The sequence below is a fragment of the Pseudophryne corroboree genome, chromosome 5 (assembly GCF_028390025.1).
Source record: "Pseudophryne corroboree isolate aPseCor3 chromosome 5, aPseCor3.hap2, whole genome shotgun sequence".
Taxonomy (NCBI): Eukaryota; Metazoa; Chordata; class Amphibia; order Anura; family Myobatrachidae; genus Pseudophryne; species Pseudophryne corroboree.
Genome location: NC_086448.1, coordinates 731012278 through 731026129, shown reverse-complemented (window position 1 = coordinate 731026129; position 13852 = coordinate 731012278). Strand labels below are relative to the sequence as shown.

General features: G+C 47.7%; 1 protein-coding gene across 4 annotated transcripts in view; it reads left to right on the top strand.

Annotated features, from left to right (window-relative positions):
* RMDN1 (regulator of microtubule dynamics 1) overlaps window positions 1-13852 on the top strand; it is a 233823-nt gene that overhangs the window by 197062 nt on the left and 22909 nt on the right. For all 4 annotated transcript variants that reach the window (XM_063924061.1, XM_063924063.1, XM_063924062.1 and 1 more), the window contains exons 5-8: window positions 4772-4931; window positions 9004-9093; window positions 9232-9287; window positions 10380-10467. In XM_063924061.1, coding sequence (XP_063780131.1) covers window positions 4772-4931; window positions 9004-9093; window positions 9232-9287; window positions 10380-10467 — 394 coding nt within the window. The remainder of the gene's footprint in view (window positions 1-4771; window positions 4932-9003; window positions 9094-9231; window positions 9288-10379; window positions 10468-13852) is intronic.

The following is a 13852-nucleotide window of genomic DNA, read 5'->3' as shown; positions in this document are numbered from 1 at the left end:
ACTGCCAGCCTACAGTACATCCCCAACTGCCTGTCTACGGTACATCCCCAACTGCCAGCATACAGTACATCCCCAACTGCTCGTCTTCAGTACATCCCCAACTGCCAGCATACAGTACCTCCTTAACTACTAGCCTACAGTAGATCTCCAATGGCCAGCCTACAGTACATCCCCAGCTGCCAGCCTACAGTACACCGCCATCTGCCTGTCTACAGTACATCTCCAACTGCCAGCATACAGTACATCCCCAACTGACAGCCTACAGTACATCCCCAACTGCCAGACTATAGTACATCCCCAACTGCCTGTCTACAGTACATCCCCAATTGCCTGTCTACAGTACACCCCAACTGCTTGTCTTCAGTACATCCCCAACTGCCAGCATACAGTACGTCCTTAACTACCAGCCTAGAGTAGATCTCCAATGGCCAGACTACAGTACATCCCCAGCTGCCGTCTACAGTACATCTCCAACTGCCAGCATACAGTACATCCCTAACTGCCAGCGTATATCCCCAACTGCCAGCCTACAGTACATCCCCAACTGCCAGCCTACAGTACATCCCCAACAACCAGCCTACAGTAGATCTCCAAATGTCTGCCTACAGTACATCCCCAACTGCCAGCCTATAGTATATCGCCAACTGACAGTCTGCAGTACATCCCCAACTGCCAGCCTACAGTACATCCCCAACTACCAGCCTACAGTACATCCCCAACTGCCAGCCTACAGTACATCACCAACTGCCAGCCTACAGTACATCACCAACAGCCAGCTTACAGTACATCCCCAACTGCCTGTCTACAGTACATCCCCATCTGCCTGTCTACAGTACATCCCCATCTGCCTGTCTACAGTACATCCCCAACTGCCTGTCTACAGTACATCCCCAACTGCCTGTCTACAGTACATCCCCAACTGCTGGCCTACAGTACATCCTCAACTGCCAGCCCACAGGAAATCCACAACTGCCAGCCTACAGTAGATCTCCAACTGCCAGCCTACAGTAGATCTCCAACTGCCAGCCTACAGTAAATCCACAACTGCCAGCCTGCAGTAGAGCTCCAACTGCCAGCCCACAGTACATCCCCAACTGCTAGCCTTCAGTACATCCCCAACTGCCAGCCTACATCCGCAACTGCCAGCCTACAGTACATCCCCAACTGCCAGCCTACAGTACAATCTCAACAACCAGCCTACAGTACATCCCCAACTGCCAGTCTACATCCCCAATTGCCAGCATACAGTACATCCCCAACTGCCAGCCTACAGTACAATCTCAACAACCAGCCTATAGTACTTTCCAGACTGCCTGCTTACAGTACATCCCCAACTGCCAGCCTACAGTATGTCCCCAACTACTAGCCTACAGCAGATCTCCAACTGCCAGCTTACAGTACATCCCCAACTGCCAGCCTACAGTATGTCCCCAACTACTAGCCTACAGCAGATCTCCAACTGCCAGCTTACAGTACATCCCCAACTGCCAGCCTACAGTACATCCCCAACAAACAGCCTACAGTAGATCTCCAAATGTCTTCCTACAGTACATCCCCAACTGCCAGTCTACAGTACATCCCCAACTGCCAGCCTACAGTAGATCTCAAATTGTCTGCTTACAGTACATCCCCATCTGCCTGCCTACAGTACACCCCCAGCTGCCTGCCTGCAGTACATTCTCAACTGCCAGCATACAGTACATCCCCAACTGCCTGTCTACAGTACATCCCCAACTGCCTGTCTACAGTACATCACCAACTGTCAGCCTACATCCCCAACTGCCAGCCTACAGTACATCACCTACTGCTAGCCTACAGTCCTTCCCCATCTGCCATCCTACATCCCCAACTGCCAGCCTACAGTACATCCCCAACTGACAGCCTACAGTACATCTCCAACAACCAGCCTACAGTAGATCTCCAAATGTCTGCCTACAGTACATCCCCAACTGCCAGCCTACAGTATATCGCCAACTGCCAGTCTACAGTACATCTGCAAATGACAACCTACAGTACATCCCCAACTGCCTGTCTACAGTACATCCCCAACTGCCAGACTACATCCCCAACTGCCAGCCTACGGTACATCCCAAACTGACAGCCTACAGTACATCCCCAACTGGCAGCCTACAGTACACCCCCAACTGCCAGCCTACAGTACATCACCTACTGCTAGCCTACAGTCCTTCCCCATCTGCCATCCTACATCCCCAACTGTGAGCCTACAGTACATCCCCAACTGGCAGCCTACAGTACATCCCCAACTGGCAGCCTACAGTACACCCCCAACGGCCAGCCTACAGTACATCACCTACTGCTAGCCTACAGTCCTTCCCCATCTGCCATCCTACATCCCCAACTGCCAGCCTATGGTACATCCCAAACTGACAGCCTACAGTACATCCCCAACTGGCAGCCTACAGTACACCCCCAACTGCCAGCCTACAGTACATCACATACTGCTAGCCTACATTCCTTCCCCATCTGACATCCTACATCCCCAACTGCCAGCCTACAGTACATACCCAACTGCCGGCCTACAGTATATCCCCAACTGCCAGCTTAGAGTAGATCTCCAACTGCCAGCCCACAGTACATCCACAATTGCCAACCTGCAGTACTTTCCCAACTGCCTTCTTACAGTACATCCCCAACTGCTAGCCTATAGTACATCCCCAACTGCCAGCCTACAGTACATCCCCAGCTATGAGCCTACAGTAGATCTCCAATTGTCTGCCTACAGTACATCCCCAACTGCCAGCCTACAGTACATCCCCAACTGCTAGCCTACAGTACATCCCCAACTGCCAGCCTACAGTACATCCCCAACTATCAGCCTACAGTAGATCTCCAATTGTCTGCCTACAGTACATCCCCTACTGCCAGCCTACAATACATCCCCAACTGCCAGCCTACAGTGCATCTCCAACTGCCAGCCTACAGTGCATCTCCAACTGCCTGCCTACAGTACATCCCCAACTGCCTGCCTACAGTACATCCCCAACTGCCTGCCTACAGTACATCCCCAACTGCCTGCCTACAGTACATCCCCAACTGCTAGCCTACAGTACATCCCCAACTGCCAGTCTACAGTACATCCCCAACTGAGAGCCTACATCCCCAACTGCCTGCTGGATTGGAATAAAGATGGGAATGAGGGACAAAACCATCATCTCCGAATCTCCCATCTAAAGTAAGGGAGGTTTACTGTAAAACTTTTGTAAAATATAAAACATTTTGGGATAAAAATATTAGTTATATATATCACTTATCCTAATAGCTTTTGAATTGGCATCCAGGAGAAATAGGTTCAGGCTGAAGCTGAGCTATATAAGCTAGTAAGTAGTAAGCTCTTAAAGCTCAGGATGCTAAATAGTAAAAATTCCAGGCGGGTGCGTTACAGTGATAGGTAGCTTGGAGATGGTAAGGATATTGGGGGTCATTCCGAGTTGTTCGCTCGTTGCCAATTTTCGCTATGCTGCGATTACTCGCTTACTGCGCATGCGCAAGGTTCGCAGAGCGCATGCGCTTAGTTATTTTACACAAAAGTTAGGTATTTTACTCACGGCATAACTAAGCTTTTTCATCGCTGTGGTGATCGTAGTGTGATTGACAGGAAGTGGGTGTTTCTGGGCGGAAACTGGCCGTTTTCTGGGAGTGTACGGAAAAACGCAGGCGTTCGAGTTCCAAAACGCGGGAGTGTCTGGAGAAACGGGGGAGTGGTTGGGCAAACGCTGGGTGTGTTTGTGACGTCAAACCAGGAACGAAAAGGACTGAGCTGGTTGCAATGGCTGAGTAAGTCTGGAGCTACTCAGAAACTGCGGGGTAATCGTTACGAGAAAATTAGCAAAGCTTTCATTCGCAATTCTGCTATGCTAAGATACACTCCCAGTAGGTGGCGGCTTACCGTGTGCAATGCTGCTAAAAGCAGCAAGCGAGCGAACAACTCGGAATCACCCCCATTGAGCATAAATGATAGGGTTGAATGGGGACAGGCAAGGTAAGATAGTATGGGAGGGAGGAGAGTATGATGAGCAGCATAAAGTGTAGTGTAGTGCAGGTAGAGGTAAGTGGTAATCCAGATGAATAACATGGCAGATCAGGTGAATAACAATGAAGATATGGTAGTGAGGCATTGATTGCTTGTCTGAGAATTGAAGTCTAAGAAGCAAGAGTATGAACTGAAGAGGGTCTAACAGGATTCGTGGGTAGAGAAGATAACAGGTGGTTGCAACAGGCTGAAGACTAGTTTTGGTTGAAATCATTAAGGAAATCACTCTTTAGATGGAGAGTGCAGTGAAAAAAATCATCCAAGGACATGGGTCATGCTGTAAGACTGTGCTGGGCTTCAGGAGTCTGGTAGTAGAGATTCAGGTGTTCATCTGAGGATGTAGGCCTTAAGAAAAGCCAAATGTACAGTATAAATGCGTGAGGTTTTGACAGAGAAGGAGGCTCTCATAGCAGCGCTGTGCTTATTTCTTAGTCCTCCCCTAGCTCCAGAACACTTCTTGTTGGGAAGGTTACATATTCCCTGACTGCCAATAAATGCTTTCTTCTAGCCTCCTTGAGAAACTGTACTCTTGTTTGCCAGTCCTTCTACAATTCCTGGTTGGAACAACTAAAGGAAGATGCAGTTGTTACAAATAGATTGAAATTTGGAAGGGTATATCCTAAGCACCAACAAGTAATGATAACCTATGATGTTTAACTGACTCTATGAAGATAAACGCAGCTGCATGTGACAGTCTTGTATAACAAACTTAATTTTCAGCGAAGACCCTGAACTTCTCTGGCGGCTGTCCCAGGCTTCTCATGGTCTAAGTCAACTTGGCACAACTGGAGCCGCTGAGAAGAAGCGATTGATTTATGAAGCTCTACACTTTGCAAGAAAAGCACTGGAAATAGACGAGTCCTGTTCAGCAGCTCATAAGGTCCATGTTATATACTGTAATGAGGTTATTTTCTGACATGGTAAAATGACTAATATTGTATTGGTTGATATCGTCAAAAGAGCAGCATCATTGGTTTTATTATTGTAACTGCTGTCTGGTTAATTGGAAGAGGGACTTAGCGGTCTATGGGCCTGTCCTTTTGCTAGCATGCTGGGGGCCACCCATCGCATGCTGACCACCGCCTCCGCCCCCCTCATCAAGCAGAATTTGCGAACGCATCGCAATATCTGCTTGTTAGCAGAAATAGATGATGCCTTCTGCCGCCATGTTCCCGATCGCGGCGGCTGCGTGTGACGTCTCGCAGCTGCTGCGATTACGCCCCCCGGCGCGCTCCCATTCGCACCGCACCGCCCCCGCAATGCTCCGTCTCAGCCCTGTAAACTGAGAATTTATGCCCTTGATTGACAGGCAGAGGCGATCGCATTTTCTGTGCACCCCCGCAGAAAGTATGGGCACATGCGCTGGACGGGCGCTACACATGTGCCCGCAGGACGATCGTAATAATTCCGGTTGGATCATAATCTGCGATCAACCTGCATTAGCCCCTATGTACTAAACCTTGGGGAGAGATAAAGTGGATGGAGATAAAGTACCAGCTAACCAGCTCCTTACTGTTATTTTTCAAACACAGCCTGTAACATGGCAGATATTGGAGGGGTGCAGAGCTTTTCCGCCTTCTTCACTAGAACTGGCTTATCCATAATGCCTATGTTTGGCAATGTCATCATGATTGTACATGTCACCAACCTCTAGGCTCATGCTATTGCACGGAAATATGTGATCCTTCTGTCACTGAAAAAAGTGTTGACCCTGCTGGAACATGCAACACAAATGTAGATGTCGGATGGCTCTTTCCCGGATCTGTCTTTCCATGAAATAGGGAATTTTGTGTAGAGAACTGGGCGACAATGCAAGTGTACTGAACTGCCCTGACTTGTGTGAGTGTCCTGGGTGTGTATCAAAAGTTCTTTGAGACTCTGGCTCAAATTTATCAAGCCTTGGAGAGTGATAAATTGCACAGTGATAAAGTACCAATCAATCAGCTTCTAACTGTCATTTTTCAAACACAGCCTGTAGCATGGCAGTTAGGAGCTGATTGGGTGGTACTTTATCACTGTGCAATTTATCACTCTCCGAACCTTGATAAATCTGGGCCTCTGAGTGGTGTGTACGAGGAAAGGGAGCCTGTTTCTGACGGATCTCTTGCACCTACTGTAGCATGGGGCTGGTGCAGATGCAGATGCTAATGATGGGCCTGATTTAGAGATGGACACAGGTGTTTTTGTACACAGTGGCTATGGTCACATGTAAAAGCAGGTGGAGGCATCTGTAGTAGAAAGACGGCTTAGTGATCTACTGCTTCATCTCAAGACACAACATTGGATCATCTGCGTGAACATCGCTCATCACAGGTTACACAGTATGGTTGGGTAATTCACGTTCCCGGAAACACTGAAGTTGCATCCAAGGATGCAGCCACTGGCTTTGGCAAGCCCAGGAAATGGTGCCAATACGCCCAACTTTTTGGGGGTGCTTCCTGTCGCTTCCCCCAAATGCCAGCAGCATGACAATTATACTGCAGCTTTTGGGGCTTGCTAGTGACGTTACTGAGCAGGACCTGCAAATGCGCAGAGCTAATAACATCGAGCTGACTTACATCTCTGAATCAGGCCTGATGACACCTGCAGCTGTTGGCTTACATTAATGGGTGGCACAGGATTCCACTTGCAGACACACACACCCCCACATTAGCTGAACTGAGTCTCGCAAGTAGTAAATCTGTCTTCTGCAGATGCCGGCAACTACAGCGACTTTTAGGCCCTACACACATGCCGATTTTTTGAAAGATATGAACGATCTCGTTCATAAATGAACGAGAACTCATTCATATCTTTCAGTGTGGAGGCTCCAGCGATGAACGATGCGCGGCCCTGCGCTCGTTCATCGCTGGTCCCCCGTCGGCTGTGCATGCAGGCCATATTTGCCTGCACGTCTATGGAGCCGGGTGACGGGGGGAGTGAAGAAACTTCACTCCCCCCGTCACTGCCCCCCGCCGCCGGGTCGCCCGTATCGGCCGTCGGGCATCTCGGCGGCACATCGCCATATGTGTAGGGCCCATTATATATGATCTTATCGGTACAGATTACTTATTAAGATCTGCTATTGCCTATTGTAGTAGTCTTACTAGACTATTTTCCAATTCACTTAATATATGTATATGTCTAGTCCTTATGGTGTGCCTTATCTGTGCCCCCATACTTAGCATTTTGGGTTGCTGCCCTTTCCCTCAGTCCCAAGTCTGTTGTCCTTCTCAGAGAGACTGCTGTCATTTTTCGGAGGACTTAGAACTCTATGAACGGACATAGGCGTAGGCACAGTAGGTGCTGGTGGTGCGGCTGCTACTGCCTCCAGGGCAAAGCAGATTCGCTGAGAAAATGGCAACTCACACCTACTTGGATTGAGCCATAAGTGTGGGATCAGCTCATATTCTAGCATATTCCTGCAGGCTGCATATTCCACAATAGTGGGCTAGGACAATAAAATGTATGTCCAAATGAAGTAACTAAAACATGCTTAATTCTAGTCACAATGGGTATAGCAAATATTTATGAAAAGATTCTGTTATATCATTAGAAACATGAAATAAGCAGAGACGGGTTTAGGGTTATACTGTATTTTTGACATCATAAAACTTGTAAAAACACAAATTGGGATTCATTCTACTGATACTGGGGTGAATTCATAGTTACACCCAAGTCAGCCGCACTGCGCTCAGGAAACTAAATTTGGTCGTCTTATACCTGTTGTCTTTGTGCCATATGGCGCGAGATGCTTGGCGTGACCCTCCCACATGGGTAGCGCAGCAAATCAATTTTCAGATTTTGTGTCCTAGTCACATCACAGCCACAGACAAAGCCACGCAGTGTACCAGAGATGCTAGGGTGTGACTTTTCTCGCACAGAAATTGGTAAACAGCTCGTATCAGAACCCTTTTTAAACAGATCTGAGACTCCGTCACACACAGATGTACCAGTATGTTAGCAATGTAGTTTATCACTTGTGGCTGTTTTAGCAGTGTGAATAAGATGCACATTTTCAGCGAACAGGACAGTTAGCATGGCTGTGTCACACAGACCCTGGAGTGTCAAGAGAGGCTATTTGGTGCAACTAGAGACCTGGCAGAAATTAGACCTGGCTCTGCATATGCCCATCACTGCTTGGCCTGCAATTCCACCTCCATGCCCACAATGGGGGTCATTCCGAGTTGATCGTAGCTGTGCAGAATTTTGCACAGCTACAATCAACTTTCCTGACATGCGGGGGGACGCCCAGCACGTGGCTAGTCCGCCCCACATGTCAGTCCGCCCCCCCCCTCGCAGAAGTGCAAAGGCGTCGCACAGCGGCGATGCCTTTGCACTTCAGGAGAGACTCCCGGCCAGCGCAGCTTTAGCGAGCTGGCCGGGAGCTACTCCTCGCTCCCTGGCCCGCAGAGGCTGCGTATGGCGTCACACAGCTGCTGCGGTCCCCCCCCCCCCATTCGGTCCGGCCACGCCTGCGTTGGCCGGATTGCGCCTACGAAACGGTGGCCAAACGTTGCCGTTTCGCCCCCTCCCGCCCATCTATCGCCTCTGCCTGTCAATCAGGCAGAGGCGATCGCTGTCCTGCCACGGCCGTCGGCTGTCCCGCATGCGCAGGTGCACAAAGGCGCCGGTGCATGAGCAGCAGGGACTCATTCGCTGTGCTGCGTAAAACGCAGAGAGCGAACGGGTCGGAATGACCCCCAATATGCACTAAGCTTCCGAAACTTCACTTTAGCATCCAGTTACACCTACTCAGCATAGAGTGGAGTTGTTACTGAGATGAGTACGGCTCTGCATTATACATAGATATGTTTCTACGGCTCTGGAGTACTGAAAGCCACAAGATCCAGCCGCAAAACAGACTTCCATGCTACTCTGCATCAGCCCCATAATCTTGACTTTTTTAGTAGGTTGTTTAGTTTCTATCATCAAACATCATTCTGTATAAAGTCCTTCCGTCTCTGTTACAGTGGTATGCGATATGCCTCAGTGATGCTGGAGACTATGAAGGCGCCAAAGTGAAAATTGGAAATGCATACAGCGTAAAGGACCACTTACAGGTGCAGTGACTGATGGATGGGGCTAGTTTGGTTATATAAGAACAAAATCATGAGATTGACTTTACACATCCCAAAAAATGTAAGTGAAGGGTGCAGGGTTGTAAGTACTGTGAATAAATCTGGGAAATTTAATTACAGAGAGCGATTGACCTGAATCCCAAAGATGCCACCTCTATTCACCTCCTTGGCCTTTGGTATGTAAAACAAAAACATTGATTTTCTCAATTAGAAGTTTAATGTACAGTACATGTCCGTTTTTATGGTACTATGCAACCTTACCAAATGTACTATGTCCACCTCCCCTTTCTTACAATACCTTCACTGGCTTCCCTTCCCTTTCAGGCTTCTCACTCTCACTTACAAAGCCCTCACCCACTCCTCTCCCATTTACATCTCTGACCTTATCTCCCTTTACACTCCCACCCGTCCTCTTCGCTCCGCTAATGCACGCCGACTCTCCTGCCTGCTGATTACTTCCTCTCACTCCTACCTCTAAGATTTTTTACGTGCTGCTCCCTTTCTCTGGAATTCTCTACCTCTCCCCCTCAGACTCTCCACCTCTCTACAAAACTTCAAAGAGCTCTCAAGACCCACTTCTTTACCAAACCCAGCCAAATCTCATCCTAACCCTCTGGTCCATGCTCTCTATGTACCCCGTCTGTGTCACCCCGGTCTGTCTACCCCTCCCCTTTAGAATGTAAGCTCTCATGAGTAGGGCCCTCTTCCGTCATGTGCTTATCCTTTTCTTACTTTAATAATTACCAAATTCTGCTGTCTTCTGCCACCTGATACTTATTTCAGTGTCATCTGGTGATGTAGTTATGTTTTCCTGTTTTGATTATTTGTTTACTGTATTTACTGTATGTAATTGGGCGCTGCGGGACCCTTGTGGTGCCATATAAATAAAGGATAATAATAATAATAACAACCTATGCAGCACCTTATAGTACAGGGAGGGGGGATATAACAATATACCGTAGTTGGCGCCTTATTCCGGCAGTGAACAGCTTACCTAAAGCTGGGAACTGCTAGGCTGACCTCTTATAATCTAGCAGTTCCCACCATTAATTTCAGTGGGGAAGTGTTGATTGACAGTCTGGCTGCTCACAGCCAATCAGCGGGCTTCTCCTTCCGGAATCGGCTGCTGATTGGGTGGCAGCTCTCCTAGAGACAGCAGTCACGTGGATCCCGGCATTCGCAAAGGGGAGCCCTATGTGTTTAGCTGTGTGAGAAGTTACTGTATCTTATCTTACAAGCTGCATTATTTACTTATTTGTGGTGTCAAGGTGCTATATGTTAGCTGACCTGCCATGGTACCAGGCGAAACTTGCCGCAGCACTGTTTGCAACTCCGCCATCATCAACATTTGAGGAGGTAATGTTACTTACTGTATATACACAAAGTTTTTATTTCTCACTGTCTTTCACTTATTCTCAAAATATATCAATATCAGATCTTTCCTTTACACCTTGTCCTTTCTTGTCCTCTTCTCTCACCCCGACATCTGTGGTTGCAGGGCTTGTTTATAGACCTACTGTACAATGCTTATTGTCATACAGTATGTAGCAGGTAAAGAGTTACTACTACTACTTGTAAGGATGCAGTTTGGTGGTTTGGGTGGTACAGAAGGGTAAACTGATCCACTTACTTATTTAGGAAACCCAATAAATAAATATCACACACTTTTAGAGGTAAAACAATAGAGGTTATTGAGATGAGGTCTGGTGTTACATCTACCTGTGGACTGAACAGACTTGCTGCCATAACACATACAGAAGCATTGTACCAGCCCCCAAACCTTCCTAGCTGTTGGCTGTCTCAGAAGGGTGTGGTTCATTAGGTCAACATACACTGCTCAAAAAAATAAAGGGAACACTAAAATAACACATCCTAGATCTGAATGAATGAAATATTCTTATTAAATACTTTGTTCTTTACATAGTTGAATGTGCTGACAACAAAATCACACAAAAATTATCAATGGAAATCACATTTATTAACCCATGGAGGTCTGGATTTGGAGTCATACTCAAAATGTAAGTGGAAAAACACACTACAGGCTGATCCAACTTTGATGTAATGTCCTTAAAACAAGTAAAAATGAGGCTCAGTAGTGTGTGTGGCCTCCACGTGCCTGTATGACCTCCCTACAACCCACAGAAGTGGTCAGGTAGTGCAGCTCATCCAGGATGGCACATCAATGCGAGCTATGGCTAGAAGGTTTGCTGTGTCTGTCAGCGTAGTGTCCAGAGCATGGAGGCGCTACCAGGAGACAGGTCAGTACATCAGGAGACGTGGAGGAGGCCGTAGGAGGGCAACAACCCAGCAGCAGGACCGCTACCTCTGCCTTTGTACAAGGAGGAACAAGAGGAGCACTGCCAGAGCCCTGCAAAATGACCTCCAGCAAGCCACAAATGTGCATGTGTCTACTCAAACGATCAGAAACAGACTCCATGAGGGTGGTATGAGGGCCCGACGTCCACAGGTGGGGGTTGTGCTTACAGCCCAACACCGTACAGGGGCCCTCATTCCGAGTTGTTCGCTCAGTATTTTTCATCGCATCGCAGTGAAAATCCGCTTAGTACGCATGCGCAATGTTCGCACTGCGACTGCGCCAAGTAACTTTACTATGATGAAAGTATTTTTACTCACGGCTTTTTCTTCGCTCCGGCGATCGTAATGTGATTGACAGGAAATGGGTGTTACTGGGCGGAAACACGGCGTTTCAGGGGCGTGTGGCTGAAAACGCTACCGTTTCCGGAAAAAACGCAGGAGTGGCCGGGGAAACGGTGGGAGTGCCTGGGCGAACGCTGGGTGTGTTTGTGACGTCAACCAGGAACGACAAGCACTGAAATGATCGCACAGGCAGAGTAAGTCTGGAGCTACTCTGAAACTGCTAAGTAGTTAGTAATCGCAATATTGCGAATACATCGGTCGCAATTTTAAGAAGCTAAGATTCACTCCCAGTAGGCGGCGGCTTAGCGTGTGTAACTCTGCTAAAATCGCCTTGCGACCGATCAACTCGGAATGAGGGCCAGGATGTTTGACATTTGCCAGAGAACACCAAGATAGGCAAATTCGCCACTGCGGCCTGTGCTCTTCACAGATGAAAGCAGGCTCTCACTGAGCACATGTGACAGAGTCTGGAGACGCCAAGGAGAAACTTCTGCTGCCTGCAACATCCTCCAGCATGACCGGTTTGGCAGTGGGTCAGTAATGGTGTGGGGTGGCGTTTCTTTGGGGGGCCGCACAGCCCTCCATGTGCTCACCAGAGGTAGCCTGACTGCCATTAGGTACCGAGATGAGATCCTCAGACCCCTTGTGAGACCATATGCTGGTGCGGCTGGCCCTGGGTTCCTTCTAATGCAAGACAATGCTAGACCTCATGTGGCTGGAGTGTGCCAGCAGTTCCTGCAAGACAAAGTCATTGATGCTATGGACTGGCCCACCCGTTCCCCAGACTTGAATCCAATTGAGCACATCTGGGACATCATGTCTCGCTCTATCCACCAACGCCACGTTGCACCACAGACTGTCCAGGAGTTGGCGGATGCTTTAGTCCAGGTCTGGGAGGAGATGCCTTAGGAGACCATACGCCACCTCATCAGGAGCATGCCCAGGCATTGTAGGGAGATCATACAGGCACGTGGAGGTCACACACACTACTGAGCCTCATTTTGACTTGTTTTAAGGACATTACGTCAAAGTTGAATCAGCCTGTAGTGTGTTTTTCCACTTTAATTTTGAGGGTGACTCCAAATCCAGACCTCCATGGGTTAATAAATTTGATTTCCATTGATAATTTTTGTGTGATTTTGTTGTCAGCACATTCAACTATGTAAAGAACAAAGTATTTAATAAGAATATTTCATTCATTCAGATCTAGGATGTGTTATTTTAGTGTTCCCTTTATTTTTTTGAGCAGTGTACATTGGGTCGACCATGTAAGTCGACCTAACTCATGTCGACCTAATGACCGCCATCCGTCTCAGAATATGGGTGAAAACAATGCAAGCTTGCTTGCATCTGATATGGGTCTTGTTACATATTTGTATTTTGTACATGGAAAGAACAAGTGTAGAATTGATTAGGCCGAGTCTAAAACTAGTATTAGTGGAGATGGTGGAAGACTGTAAGCTTGTGAACAGGGCCTTCCTACTGTACCTCTATGTCTGTCTGTTATTACCAAGTTTTGTTTTATCACTGTTGTTCAACTGTAGAGCACTATATAAGAAACTGTTAATTTATAAATAAATAAAGGTAAGTAGCACAGTATATCCACTACACTACACTGCAGAAAATATGGGTCCAAAAAAGCCCCAAAATATGTATTATTATACATGATGAAAACATTATTGGAAAAATAAGGAGACACACCTTATAATTATTGAAACAGAATGGGCACACATTCATTTGATTATTATAAAGGGGACACAGTTAATAATTGTGAAACTTAATTGTACATGTTTACTTCTGTTTCCATGGTACTTCTCCTGTATTTCATCTGGCACACATCAGCCAGGGGTCACTGTAGAGGGCCAGTACTACTTACCATTGGCCCAGGGATCTGTAAGTGCACATTTGCCACCACCCCCTAGTTTAGGGCAAAGGTCATCAGTTTTCTATAAAGTGCACAGGGCCAGTTCTAGCCCTTTTTGCGCCCCGGGCGGGAAATAGTGGCGTGGCCTCATACAGGGGGCGTGGTCAGTTACGCCCCCTGTACAGTAGAGTAGCGCCGCTGAAATGCTGTGCGGTGTGC